The 15,518-nt window shown below is 39.1% G+C and overlaps 1 protein-coding gene across 5 annotated transcripts in view; it reads left to right on the forward strand.

Moving 5' to 3' along the window:
* Positions 1-15,518, forward strand: part of ZMAT1 (zinc finger matrin-type 1) — a 160,116-nt gene that overhangs the window by 123,291 nt on the left and 21,307 nt on the right. For 3 of the 5 annotated variants that reach the window (XM_060292676.1, XM_060292678.1, XM_060292677.1), the window contains exon 1: positions 2,200-2,503. The exons of the other annotated variants lie outside the window; for them this stretch is intronic. In XM_060292676.1, coding sequence (XP_060148659.1) covers positions 2,224-2,503 — 280 coding nt within the window. In that variant the 5' untranslated portion in view covers positions 2,200-2,223. Of the gene's footprint in view, positions 1-2,199; positions 2,504-15,518 lie in introns of those variants that run through there. 5 annotated transcript variants of the gene reach the window in all.

Consider the following 15,518-nt stretch of genomic DNA (forward strand, 5'->3'; position numbering starts at 1 on the left):
AGAGCATAGAAGGGGATGGAAAGGCTATCCAATACTAGCTGACAGTATTCGAAAAAGTCCTCTGAGTTTTAGTCCTCTAACCTTTCTAATTTTAAAAAAATACCTGATTCCCTATATTAAATCATTTCTGTTCGAAATACCTAGTGCAGTTTTTCTTTTGCTGACTGAATCCTGAGTGATGCACACTCCCAGGAGATTCTGACTGAATAGTTCTTATACAGCAGACTGTGATTCGTATTTTCAGAAACAATGGTTTTGAGGGATTCCCCCTCGCATATTGGAGTAACACTCCTTTTTATGCTTACCTTGTCCTACTGGCTATTTCAGTGGAATATTTCTTGTGCATGATCTTTCCAGTAGTTTCTTTGATGAGTGAATGCTGCACTAACTTAGAGAAGGACAGGAAAGAACATTAGAGAAACCACCTAATGACTCAGGTAATCTTGGGTAAATTACTGAACCACAAAAACTACATAGAAAATGTCCTTAAGAGCCTAGCACCCCAAGTCTCTGAAGTTGCTATTCAGCTCCAGCCAGTTGTTGCCAGTCAGGAATACACAACCAATACTGCCAAATCTTCAAATGCTTTTAAGAGACTTTTTTCTTTTGTATGAAATGCCCCTTTCAAATGTTGACAGGCAAGTAAATAAATAATTGTGCAGTTAAAACATATCTGTGGGCCAGACCTAAGGACTTAGGGACCTAGGCTTGGGGACCACTGGTTTTTGACCTTTGCCCTAGGACTTTACTGTGCTGGACCATGAGAAGTCAGAAATAAAACAAACTGTCTTTTGTCTCAAAATGGTCCCAGGCTATGGACAAGAGAGGCACACAATAAAAATGTGCACAAGATATAGGTGTAGCACAGAGGAGGGTGGAATTAAGTCTAAGCAGGGACAGGACATGTTACCTGGAAGAAGTGATGTATTATTTGTGTTTCCAGGGGTGTATAAGGATTCAGTAGGAAGGTGCCTAATGTGGGGAAAGGGGCATTTCAGGAAGAAGGAGCAATATATACAATACCATTACATCATGAAATAACAGTTTTTATAGGAATCTGTAAGAAGATTTAATACAGCTAAATAATAAAGTAAAAGAAGTGTGGGGAGGTGGAGGCAGTGGAAGGGGATGAGATAAGGAAGTAAGAGGGGAGACTAATAGTGCAAAGGTGTGTCCTTTGACTGTCTAACAAGCAAAGGTGAGCTATTGATAAATGGCAGCAAAATGGAAATAGATTGGAGGGTTTGAGATCAGAGAAAAGGAGACCAGTGGGACAGATGTCATAGTTCTGGCAAGAGATGATGAGTACTTGAAATAGGGCAATGGAAGTGAGACTGGAAAGGAGAGCATACCCAAGAGAAACTTTTGCACAGATGCACCATGACACACACCCATCAACAGAGAAATGGTTGGATATTGTACAGCATTGACAGTGAGTGAACTACAGCTATATGGATGAATCTCAGAAACAAAATTTTAGTGAAAGAAACAAGCCCCAAAATGCTACCTAGAAAAATATATAAATTTTTGTTAAATTTGAAAACAAGACAACATGGTTTAGGCACACATCTATGGCTAGAATGTATGTAAAAGGGGTATGGAAATAATAACATAAATCAAGATATTGGTTTCTTTGGAAGTTGAGGAAAAAGATGGTGAGGAGATTCAAATTATAAGTAATATTCTAGTTTTTTGGTTGGGTACTGGATTCCCAGGTTTTTATTGTAATTTAGATGGGTAGATCCATAGTTAAGCAGGACCTTAGGGCCCATGATGAAATGCTTCATGACCAAGGCTTCTGCTTATTTCTGTTCACTGAGGGCTGTAAGAAAGGCAGGAGAACATATATTTTAGACATATTTTGGGGGTGAAATAAATTGGTTTCCAGACATTTTTTTACCTTAAATTGGATTTAGATTAGCTCCTCCAACGGAAGAAGCTTCATTGTGTGAGGCCCACGTGCCTTTACATCCCGCGCTTTTTGCCCTTTGCCCTTGGTCACCGTTGCTTCCCCTCCAAAGGGAGGCGGGTGACGCCGAGCCGTGGGGGGAGGGGAGGGGTGGCCCGCGGATCTGAAGCGTTCCTATTGGTGGAGAGAAGGAGTGAGAACGAGGCTTGAGCCAGAGAGAGAGAAGAGGGGCAAGGGGCGGGGCTAAGAAGGAGGCGGAGACAAAGGAACTTAACTGGAAAGAGACGAAGTGCAGTTGTCCGCGCCTCGCTGCGATGGCGGCGGCGCGAAGCACAGCCACACCGCTGGCGGCGGAGTCTTCCCCTCAGGAAGCTACCGTCTCTGCCGCCTCCTCCTCCTCCTACACCGCCTGCGCGGCGGCGGCGGCGGCGGCGGCAGCGGTTGTGACTGTCTCCTCCGCCACCTCCACCCCTGCCTGCTCGCCTGCCGGTGGCTGCGGCGACGGCGGCGGCGGCTTTGGCGGCTCCACTATGGCGGCGGCGGGGAGGGGGGACAGTAGTTTTAAAGTAGACACCCGCCCTTGCCTCAGAGAAGGTGAGTTCCCGTCCCGGGGTGTGGGGGCGGCCCCGTCTCCTTCGCTGCCTCAGTTCAGTCAGTCCGAGATCGGACTGGGCGCGGTTCGTTAGCGCCCCACCCCCCACCTGCTGTGGCGCAGTAAAGGCCAACCTCACCCCGTCCCGCCCCGCCCCGCCCCGCCGTTGTAGCCCCGAATGTGCCAGACGGACGTAGCAGAGAAGGGCTTCCCTACCTCCCCTTGCCCCGAGAGGGATGGCCCCCAGGAAAAGGAACTGCAGGTATTCACAAGGCAGGAGTTCGAAGGGAAAAAAATACCACATAATTTCTCTCCCAGTCAGGGCGCTTTAGTATTCTCTGTAGGAAGCTGAGGTGTGATTTGGTGAAAGCAGAGGAGGCAAGGTAGAAAAGTGCAGTGGAACTAGAAGGTAAGGGTAAGGGAAGGGGGACTGACGGAGAGAAGGGGCAGAGATGAGAGAGCAAAGGCCAAAGAAACGAGAGGGAGGAAATCTCCCTTTAGGGAAATTCAGCATCTCGCAGTGTAGAAACTTGCAGTAGTATACGTGAGGAGAGACAACATTAGACATTTGGGGAGGTTAGAGTGTATATTGAGCTTTAAGGTAGGATCGGTTGGATTTTAGGATCGTAGGGTCTGGTGGAGAGGGTTGTACTGAGGAAAGAAGAGAGGGAGAAGCACAGATTTCAGAATTTTCTCTGGCTATTTGAGGGTGTGACCTTATAAAGCAAGGTTTTCATGCCCATCTTTTAGGTGGTTTTGGTTTTAATAAGTGCTTTTGTACCTACCAACAGGTATTACTCCTAACATAAAAAGATATTTCTTGACTATTTCAGTAGAAGTGGTATTTAGTTCACACAAAGTATATTATATACTTGTAAACAGCCTACTAACAGCAAACTGTAAAATTTGCCATTGAAATGTGTTTTAAAGCAGTATTGGAAATGCTTCTTAGGTGGTTGAGACCAAGTCCACCGCAGAAGATCTCAGTAAAGCATTTTGCCATAGTAAAGTTCATAATTAATTTCCAGTATATTCTGTGTCACTGTATGCTGCTAATTTGCCTCCAAAGTGAAAGACCGTGGACGCCAAAATAGAGTAAAATAATGTAAGTTACTTTTTCTTAGGAGGACACTGCATTAAAATTATCCCATAAAAATAATTTTCTCTTCACATTCTTAAATTATATATCCCATAACCTTTGACTCCTTTCACTTTGGAGGAATGGCAAAGCAGTAAAAAAAAATCCCTTACAATATTTGTCATATGCACATTACATAAATGGCACTTACTAAATATGGAAGTTAGAAATACACTGTAACATGATTTTTTTAAATTTATTAACTCTCTTACTGAAAGCAACTTTTGAAAGACTATTTAGTGCATTCAGTCAGGCTGCATTTGTACAGTTGTTCTGGGATGAAAGTATGAAATCTCCTGGATTTTTTGTTTTTATACCAAAGTTTCTGTCTGTAACCAACAGGAAGGAGAGAACAGTTTTTCAGGGGTGAAGATCACAATTCAGTTTGGCTCTCATGGCCTTTTCACAGTAAGGTTTAGGACCAGCATCTTATGGAAAAATGCCTTTTTGCCTGGCTCTGTGACTGGCTTAGTTGCATTATCTTTGATATGCAAGTATTAATGGCTTTAAGAGATATAAATTCAGAAAGTAGCAGCAATACCCTGTGTATACTACTGCTAGCTGGTAAAAATGAGGAGAGCCCTTGAATAGGGGTCTGGTGTAGTGAATCTAGCTTCTGTTGTTAGTTTATCCGCTAGATTTTTCTGACCCTGAACAGATTCCAAGCTTCCTGGATTTGGGTCTTGACATTTTTGAAATAGAGGTAATGGAGTAGCCAAACTTGAGGTTGATTTCAGATCTGAAAGCATGAACCATGATTTTGCAGTGCTGCATTGATAATCTTTCGATGGCATTTCCATGGCTGTGCACTGGAACAGTGATTCATAAGCCATAGAAACCTTCATCGAGAGTTATGACCTGACATTCAGTGAGTAATGAAATCTGTGTTGTAAGTGTTGAGACAATTTACTAGGATATGAGAAACCAAATATAATTGCTACCTAAAAATTATCTCTTACCATTTCATTTTGGGTAAATATCCTTCATTAACTGTTCAGTCCAAACCAAAACTCTTAAATTTTCATCTAACAAATTATGCATATTTGATATAGTACACTGTCCAAAACACTATTAGGTCTCAAAATATTTTTGTTTAGATATTTATAAATGCCATAAATGGTTACCAATTATGATAGTGGCTAAAAGAGAAGAGAGAAAAATGTTTCTTGGTGGTGTGCCAATGTCTTTTGCTTGTTTATTTTTTTAAGTCCTAGTTAGGAGATGGCTCTAACAGGTGGCAAAGAATTGTCAAGATTCAGATTATTACAAATCCACTCCAGATAGGACCATTAAAAGTTGTTTGATAAAGCATTTGCTGATCCATTTTCAACTGTAGTCAGCATTCCGGAGGATTTCATCTGTCTTGGGGTTGGTAATGAGCAAATATCAGTGGAGATTAGAGATTGCCAAGCAGGGAAGATTAGAAACTCTGAAAGGTTACAAGTGGGAAATTGGGCAATCAACATAAAAACAATCAACAAATAAAAGAAATGCCAAGTGAACACACATGAAAAAAGCACATACCTACCCCAAATTCATGGCAAGTGGAGTCATGAGAGTTTGAGGGACCCTTCATATTTCATTCAGTGAAGTTTTTCAAAAATGTTTAATGGCTCAAAACTGAATTTTCATCCAGTATTGATGTTGCCATGTGATCATAGTAAAAATCAAAACAAAAATAAACAAAAACCCTCTTGTTTATTTTCCTCTTCCTTTTAAGAAAAAGAAATTATTAAATGGATTCTCTTTTAGATTGGAGGACATGCTGGCATTTAATTTAGTTAATGATCTGTTTGCACAGCCATTACCTAACAAGACTTTCCTTTGTCTTGATGTTATTCAGTAAGTTCAAGTGCAGCATAAGAAAACCTAGTTAATAGCCTTTCCTTCATTTGTTCAGGAATCATTTATTGAACACCTGTGTGTGTGCGCGCGTGCACAGGCTCACATGCACCTGTGCCAGGCACTTGGTTCAGTGCCCAGAATATACAGGCGCACTAGACACAGCTATATTATAGAGCCCAATAGTAGTGCTTGATAGTAAAATTATAAAATAAAAAAATAATTGGGGAAAAAGCAGTTTTAAGGGTAACTAGCCAGACTCCTAAACTATCAAGGCTCCACCATCGTTTATTGTAAATCTGTACTTTGCCCATGGTGTTTCAAATACTATAGGCACACTAAAACACATTATATTATATATCTAATGTTAGTACTAAGGAAGAATAATTAACCAACTGTTAGAATTAATTTTTTTTCCAGACTGAAGCAATTTATTTAACACTTGAAGTTGTTGGCATATTTAACAATCATCAGAGTGTAATACTGATAAAGCATTATATGGGTTAATTTATAAAATATATTCTTAGCAGTTATCTAATAAACAACATTTGTCATTGATTGAGTACCTACTGGCATAATTGCTTTGCTTTCCAAATTGAGACAATCTTCCAGTGTCACATAAAGTATTTTAAACTACTATGAAACATACATTCATTCGCTCATAAACTGAAGATTTTATAAAAAGGGCAAAATAATTAAAATTTTAAAATCAAAAATCATAGGTTTTATTTTTCATTGTATTTTATTTTTACAAGAGATAAATAAACTGACACCAAGCATTGTAAATGGATAACCACAACAAAAGCAACAATGATTGCAATTACCAAACACGAAACATACTCATACTATTTCATAATATTGCCATTCAGTCCAGTAATCCTCCACTGTAACAGCTCCTTACTTTGCAGTGAAAATTGATTTCTATATTTTTTGCCTCTGAGTCCCTGTGGGATTTTTCTTTTATTCAAACAAAAGGTCACAAAAATTATAATCATCCTCATCAGTTCACTGAGTCCCATGTAATTAATTTTTTTATCTTGATCTTTTGTTAGCACTTTTATGAATTCACCAGTTTTCCATTAGAGTTTTGAAAATGCTTATTCATTCAGTTCAGCAGTATACTCAGTTACCAGAAACCTGTACTTGTCAGAGTCTTTTCCATGAACACCTTGAAGATGAAACCCTTTTATAGGAACATTTTTGTGAAAGCATCAGAGTACACCCAGAACTGTCTGTAAATGACAAAAGACATAAAAATGACCACGGTTAAAGATTTGATGAAAGTTCATATTAATGCAATTGACAAGGATATTTAGTTATTTCTGAAATATACATTTTAAAGTAATAACTAGAATTATGACATATAACATTATACCAGAACATACAAGATTTTTAGAAATTTCATGTAGTCTGAAACATTTATATTAATGTATTTCCATACAAATAACCCAAAGGAAGTTTAGTATTAGTTGTTTTTCTTTGTTTTTTTTATACTGCAGGTTCTTATTAGTCATCAATTTTATACACATCAGTGTATACATGTCAATCACAATCACCCAATTCACACAACCATCCCCACCCCACCTTGGTTTTCCCCCCTTGGTGTCCACACGTCTGTTCTCTACATCTGTGTCTGAACTTCTGCCCTGCAAACTGGTTCATCTGTACCATTTTCACATACATGCGTTAATATACAATATTTGTTTTTCTGACTTACTTCACTCTGTATGACAGTCGCTAGGTCCATCCACATCTCAACAAATGACTCAGTTTCGTTCTTTTTTATGGCTGAGAAATATTCCATTGTATATATGTACCACAACTTCTTTATCTGTTCATCTGTCGATGGGCATTTAGGTTGCTTCCATGACCTGGCTATTGTAAATAGTGCTGCAGTGAACATTTTGGTACATGACTCTTTTTGAATTATGGTTTTCTCAGGGTATATGCTCAGTAGTAGGATTCCTGGGTCGTATGGTAGTTATATTTTTAGTTTTTTAAGGAACCTCCATACTGTTCTCCATAGTGGCTGTATGAATTTACACTCCCACCAAAGTGCAAGAGGGTTCCCTTTTCTCCACACCCTCTCCAGCATTTATTGTTTGTACATTTTTTAATGATGGACATTCTGACCAGTCTGAGATGATATCTCATTGTAGTTTTGATTTGCATTTCTCTAATGATTAATGATGATGAGCATTCTTTCATGTGTTTGTTGGCAATCTGTATATCTTCTTTGAAGAAATGTCTATTTAGGTCTTCTGCCCATTTTTGGACTGGGTTGTTTGATTTTTTGATATTGAGCTGCATGAGCTGCTTGTAAATTTTGGAGATTAATCCTTTGTCAGTTGCTTCATTTGCAAATATTTTCTCTCATTCTGACGGTTGTCTTTTCATCTTCTTAATGGTTTCCTTTGCTGTGCAAAAGCTTTTAAGTTTCATTAGCTCCAATTTGTTTATTTTTGTTTTTATTTTCATTTCTCTAGGACGTGGGTCAAAAAGGATCTTGCTGTGATTTATGTCATAGAGTGTTCTGCCTATGTTTTCCTCTAAGAGTTTGATAGTCTCTGGCCTTACATTTAGATCTTTAATCCATTTTGAGTTTATTTTTGTGTATGGTGTTAGGGAGTGTTCTAATTTCATTCTTTTACATGTAGCTGCCCAGTTTTCCCAGCCCCACTTGTAGAAGAGGCTGTTTTTTCTCCACTGTATATTCTTGCCTCCTTTATCAAAGATAAGGTGACCATATGTGCGTGGGTTTACCTCTGGGCTTTCTATCCTGTTCCTTTGATCTATATTTCTGTTTCTGTGCCAGTACCATACTGTCTTGATTACTGTAGCTTTGTAGAATAGTCTGAAGTCAGGGAGCCTGATTCCTCCAGCCTGGTTTTTCTTTCTCAAGATTGCTTTGGCTATTCTGGGTCTTTTATGTTTCCATACAAATTGTGAAATTTTTTGTTCTAGTTCTGTGAAAAATGCCAGTGATAGTTTGATAGGGATTGCATTGAATCTGTAGATTTCTTTGGGTAGTAGAGTCATTTTCATAATGTTGATTTTTCCAATCCAAGAACATGGTATATCTCTCCATCTATTTATATCAACTTTAATTTTTTTCATCAGTGTCTTACAATTTTCTGCATACAGGTCTTTTGTCTCCTTAGGTAGCTTTATTCCTAGATATTTTATTCTTTTTGTTGCAGTGGTAAATGGGAGTGTTTTCTTAATTTCTCTTTAAGATTTTCATCATTAGTGTATAGGAATGCAGAGATTTCTGTGCATTAATTTTCTATCCTAGTACTTAACCAAATTAATTGATTAGCTCTCAGAGTTTTCTGGTAGCATCTTTAGGATTCTCTATTTATAGTATCATGTCATCTGCAAACAGTGACAGCTTTACTTCTTTTGCAATTTGGATTCCTTTTATTTCCTTTTCTTCTCTGATTGCTGTGGCTAAAACTTCCAAAACTATGTTGAGTAAGAGTGGTGAGAGTGGGCAACCTTGTCTTGTTCCTGATCTTAGTGGAAATGCTTTCAGTTTTTCAGCATTGAGGACGATGTTGGCTGTGGGTTTGTCATATATGGCCTTTATTATGTTGAGAAATGTTCCCACTATGCCAACTTTCTGGAGGGTTTTTATCATAAATGGGTGTTGAATTATGTCAAAAGTTTTCTCTGCATCGATTGAGAGGATCATATGGTTTTTCTCCTTCAATTTGTTAATATGGTGTATCACGTTGATTGATTTGCGTATATTGACGAATCCTTGCATTCTTGAGATAAACCCCAGTTGATCATGGTGTATGATCCTTTTAATGTGCTGTTGGATTCTGTTTGCTAGTATTCTGTTGAGGATTTTTGCATCTATGTTCATCAGTGATATTGGCCTATGGTTTTCTTTCTTTTTGACATCTTTGTCTGGTTTTGGTATCACAGTGATGGTGGCCTCATAGAATGAGTTTGGGAGTGTTCCTCCCTCTGCTATATTTTGGAAGAGTTTGAGAAGGATAGGTGTTAGCTCTTTTCTAAATGTTTGATAGAATTTGCCTGTGAAGCCATCTGGTCTTGGGCTTTTTTTGTTGGAAGATTTTTTTTTTTTTTTTTTTTTTTTGCAGTATGTGGGCCTCTCACTCTTGTGGCCTCTCCCGTTGCGGAGCACAGGCTCCGGACGCGCAGGCTTAGTGGCCATGGCTCATGGGCCTAGCCACTTCGCGGCATGTGGGATTTTCCTGGACTGGGGCACGAACCCATGTCCCCTGCATCGGCAGGCGGACTCTCAACCACTGCGCCACCAGGGAAGCCCCTGTTGGAAGATTTTTAATCACAGTTTCAATTTCAGTGCTTGTGATTGGTCTGTTCATATTTTCTATTTCTTCCTCGTTCAGTCTCGGAAGGTTGTGCATTTCAAAGAATTTATCCATTTCTTCCAGGATGTCCATTTTATTGGCATATAGTTGCTTGTAGTAATCTCGCATGATCCTTCGTATTTCTGCAGTGTCAGTTGTTACTTCTCCTTTTTCATTTCTAATTCTATTGATTTGAGTCTTCTCCCTTTTTCTCTTGATAAGTGTGGCTAATGGTTTATCCACTTTTTTATCTCCTCAAGAACTGGCTTTTAGTTTTATTGATCTTTGCTATCATTTCCTTCATTTCTTTTTTAATTTATTTCTGATCTGATCTTTATGATTTCTTTCCTTCTGGTAACTTTGGGGTTTTTTTGTTCTACTTTCTCTAATTGCTTTAGGTGTAAGGTTAGGTTTTTTATTTGAGATGTTTCTTGTTTCTTAAAGTAGGATTGTATTGCTATAAACTTCCCTCTTAGAACTGCTTTTGCTGCATCCCATAGGTTTTGGGTCGTCGTGTTTTCATTGTCATTTGTTTCTAGGTATTGTTTGATTTCCTCTTTGATATCTTCAGTGATCTCTTGTTTATTAAGTAGTGTGTTGTTTAGCCTCCATGTGTTTGTTTTTCTTACAGATTTTTTCCTGAAATTGATATCTAGTTTCATACCGTTGTGGTTGGAAAAGGTACTTGATACAATTTCAATTTTCCTAAATTTATCAAGGCTTGCTTTGTGACCCAAGATATGACCTGTCCTGTAGAATGTTCCATGAGCACTTGAGAAGAATGTGTATTCTGTTGTTTTGGGATGGAATGTCCTATAAATATCAATTAAGTCCATCTTGTTTAATGTATCATTTAAAGCTTGTGTTTCCTTATTTATTTTCATTTTGGATGATCTGTCCATTGGTGAAAGAGGGGTGTTAAAGTCCCCTATTATGATTGTGTTACTGTCGATTTCCCCTTTTACAGCTGTTAGTATTTGCCTTATGTATTGAGGTGCTCCTATGTAGGGTGCATAAATATTTACAATTGTTATATCTTCTTCTTAGATTGATCCCTTGATCATAATGTAGTGTACTTCTTTGTCTCTTGTAATAGTCTTTGTTTTAAAGTCTATTTTGTCTAATTTGAGAATTGCTACTCCAGATTTCTTTTGATTTCCATTTGCATGGAATATCCTTTTCCATCCCCTCACTTTCAGTCTGTATGTGTCCCTAGGTCTGAAGTGGGTCATTTTTAGACAGCATATATATGGGTCTTGTTTTTGTATCCATTCAGCCAATCTATGTCTTTTGGTGGCAGCATTTAATCTATTTACATTTAAGGTAATTAGTGATATGTAAGTTCCTATTACCACTTTCTTAATTGTTTTGTGTTTATTATTGTAGGTCTTTTCCTTCTGTTTTGTTTCCTGCCTAGAGGAGTTCCTTTAGCATTTGTTGTAAAGCTGGTTTGGTGGTGCTGAATTCTGTTAGCTTTTGCTTGTCTGTAAAGGTTTTAATTTCTCAGTCATTCTGATGAGATCCTTGCTGGGTAGAGTAATCTTGGTTGTAGGTTTTTCTCCTTCATCACTTTGTATATGTCCTGACTCTCCCTTCTGGCTTGCAGAGTTTCTGCTGAAAGATCAGCTTTTAACTTTTTGGGGATTCCCTTATGTGTTATTTGTTGTTTTTCCCTTGCTGCTTTTTATATTTGTTCTTTGTATTCAGTTTTTGATAGTTTGATTAATATGTGTCTTGGTGTGTTACTACTCCTTGGGTTTATCCTGTATGTGACTCTCTGTGCTTCCTGGACTTAATTATCTATTTCCTTTCCCATAATAGGGAAGTTTTCAACTATAATCTCTTCAAATATTTTCTCAGTACCTTTGTTTTCCTCTTCTTCTTCTGGGACCCATATAATTCGAATGTTGGTGCCCTTAATGTTGTCCCAGAGGTCTCTGAGACTGTCCTCAGTTCTTTTCATTCTTTATTCTTTATTGTGCTCTGCAGTAGTTATTTCCACTATTTTATCTTCCAGGTCACTTATCCGTGCTTCTGCCTCAGTTATTCTGCTATTGATCCCTTCTAGAGAATTTTTAATTTCATTTATTTTGTTGTTCATCACTGTTTGTTTGCTCTTTAGTTCTTCTAGGTCCTTGTTAAATGTTTCTTGTATATTCTCCATTCTATTTCCGATATTTTGGATCATCTTTGCTATCATTTTTCTGAATTCCTTTTCAGGTAGACTGCCTATTTCCTCTTCATTTGTTAGGTCTGGTGGGTTTTTACCTTGCTCCTTCATCTGCTCTGTGTTTCTCTGTCTTTTCATTTTGCTTAACTTACTGTGTTTGGGGTGTCCTTTTCGTAGGCTGCAGGTCGTAGTTTCCATTGTTTTTGGTATCTGTCCCCAGTGGCTAATGTTGACTCAGTGGGTTGTGTAGGCTTCCTGGTGGAGGGGACTCGTGCCTGTGTTCTGGTGGATGAGGCTGGATCTTCTCTGTCTGGTGGGCAGTTCCACATCTGGTGGTGTGTTTTGGGGTTTCTGTGGCCTTATTATGATTTTAGGCAGCTTCTGTGCTAATGGATGGGGTTGTGTTCGTGTCTTGCTAGTTGTTTGGCACAGGTTGTCCAGCACTGTAGCTTGCTAGTCATTGAATGGAGCTGGGTTTTTTCGTTGAGATGGAGATCTCTGGGAGATTTTTGCCGTTTGATATTATGTGAAGCTGGGAGGTCTCTTTTGGACCAGTGTCTTGAACTTGGCTCTCCCACCTCAGTGGCCCAGCGCTGACGCCTGGCTGGAGCACCAAGAGCCTGTCCTCCACGCAGCTCAGAATAAAAGGGAGAAAAGAAAGAGAGAAAGAAGAAGATAAAATAAAATAAAGTAAAATAAATAAAAAATTAAAACCTGAAATAAAATAAATTAAAAAAATAATTATTAAGAAAAAAAAATTTAAGTAATAAAAAAAAAAGACGGACAGACAGAACCCTAGGGTAAATGGAAAAAGCAAAGCTGTACAGACAATAATCACACACAGAAGCATACACATAAACACTCACAAAAAGAGAAAAAGGGAGAAAAATATACATATCATTGCTCCCAAAGTCCACCTCCTCAATTTGGGATGATTCGTTGTCTATTCAGGTATTCCACAGATGCAGGGTACATCAAGTTGATTGTGGAGATTTAATGCACTGCTCCTGAGGCTGCTGGGAGAGATTTCCCTTTCTCTTCTTTGTTTGCACAGCTCCCGGGGTTCAGGTTTGGATTTGGCCCCGCATCTGTGTGTAGGTCTCCTGAAGGCTTCTGTTCTTCACTCAGACAGGACAGGGTTAAAGGAGCAGCTGATTCGGGGGCTCTGGCTCACTCAGGCCGGGGGGGAGGTAGGGGTACAGATGTGGGGTGAGCCTGTGGCGGCAGAGACCCCCGTGACCTTGCACCAGCCTGAGGCGTGCCGTGCGTTCTCCTGGGGAAGTTGTCCGTGGATCACGGGACCCTGGCAGTGGCGGGCTGCACAGGCTCCAGGTAGGGGAGGTGATAGTGACCTGTGCTTGCATACAGGCTTCTTGGTTGCTGCAGTAGCAGCCTTAGCGTCTCATGCTCATCTCCGCACCCCTGTTGATGCACTCTCCTCCGTGGCTCCGAAGCTGCCCCCCTCCACCACCTGCAGTCTCTGTCCGGGAAGGACCTTCCTAGTGTTTGGAAAACTTTCCTCCTTCACAGCTCCCTCCCAGTGGTGCAGGTCCCGTGCCTATTCTTTTATCTCTGTTTTTTCTTTTTTCTCTTGCCCTACCCAGGTACGTGGGCAGTTTCTTGCCTTTTGGGAGGTCTGAGGTGTTCTGCCAGCGTTCAGTAGGTGTTCTGTAGGAGTTGTTCCACATGTAGATGTATTTCTGATGTATTTGTGGGGAGGAAGGTGATCTCCGCATCTTAATCTTCCGTCATCTTGAAGCTCCTCTCATATCCCTTTTTAATCACTTCTTTTCCTTTGTTGAATGCAGAATTAAGTCCAAATGCCCTGATGAAGCCAATTATGATTTGGCCTCATTCCAAGCTTTCAATTATTGTGTTTCATATTCTTGTGTATCCCCAGGTACCTTTTCTCCACTCTTTTTATCTGAATTTTATTCATCTTTTAAAGCTTAGTTCAATACCTGTTTACCTCTAGAAAGCTTTTCCCAAACTCCTCAGCAGGAACCCACTGTACCTTATGTCTTATATCACTTATGACATTTTGATCTTGGAATCATAGTTCTTTTTAAAAATAATTAATTAATTAATTTAACTGCACCGGGTCTTAGTTGCGGCACGGGGATCTTTAGTTGTGGCCTGCGGGATCTTCGTTGCTGCACGCAGAATCTTTAGTTGCGGCCTGCAGGATCTTCTTTGCGGCATGCAGGATTTTTCAGTTGTGGTATGCGAACTCTTAGTTGCGGAATGTGGGATCCAGTTCCCCCACCAGGGATTGAACCCAGGCCCCTGCATTGGGAGTGTAGAGTCCTCACCACTGGACCACCAGTGAAGTCCCCATGGTTCTTTCTACACACATCTTCCTTACTAAATTATAAATTCCTTGAGATTAGGAGTTATTCACTTGCTGTGTCATTTCCAACATGTGGAACAGTCATGTATTTATAATGGAAAAAAGTCAAGGTAAAACAAAGTTCCGCTCCACCAAATAACACATGTGACAAGTTATTTCGATTTCAGTGAATCCTAATTTCCTAACCTTCAGAATGTGGCAAATATCACTTACCTTGCAGACTTATTTAAAGAACTAAAGGGGTAAGCTATTATCTTGTTTACACATAGAGGGCCTTCAATAAGTGCTCTTTATTTTTTCTTATCTCTTTCCAAAATGTGTACCATAGTACTTTGAAACTAACCTCAGTAAATACCAATAAAGCTAAATGATGTGCAAGACATTGAGGGCCTGAACTTGGGTAGTGTTATGGGGAATTAAAAGGAAGAGATGGATATCAGATAATGTTATAAGCTAGAATTGACATGAAACAGTGATTTTCTGGGGAGCAGAATGGCTGAGATTTTGAGTCTGGAATATTATGCCATTTAATAAAGAAAAACAGACCAAGATCTTGTTTGAGAAAATGAGTCAAAGGCAATAAGTCTAGGCAATACCATTCTAAAGGAAAAGTTGTAGGGGTACCAGTAACTTCATGGACTTCATGGAAATTTATCTGGGTCACCAGTAATGAAAGGCTAGGTTAAAATATTTAGCCGTCATATTTCCCAACTTGAGTGTCAGTGTCAAACTTTGACTATTAGAAATGGGGAAATCTGGAATTAAAGGTTGATCTAGGAAAGAAATGAGTGTTAAATTTTAGGAATTGTTGAACCTCTAAATTAGTAGTTTCCTTTTGTCTTCTTAATGGAAACTTTTCCTCTGTAACAAGTTATATTGCCACCAATATTTACTTATTATTAAAGAATTCAATAGGAAGCTCAATATCTTATCACTATGCTCAGATTGCATATAGTAGTTAATTCTGAAACAAGGCAAGTCCTGAAATACATTTTAGTTAAACTCTCTACCTTGCTGACTTTAAGAGTCAAAGTTAGAGAAATCATATATTTTAAAACAACCTAAAAATAATTCAGAGAGGATACTATATATTATAGGGATAAATTTTTAAGTGTTCATCAACTTGTTTTTGACATGTTCCTGGTTACAGTTATTATTATCTTGAGCATGCAAT

This window comes from Globicephala melas, chromosome X, assembly GCF_963455315.2.
Source record: "Globicephala melas chromosome X, mGloMel1.2, whole genome shotgun sequence".
NCBI lineage: Eukaryota > Metazoa > Chordata > Mammalia > Artiodactyla > Delphinidae > Globicephala > Globicephala melas.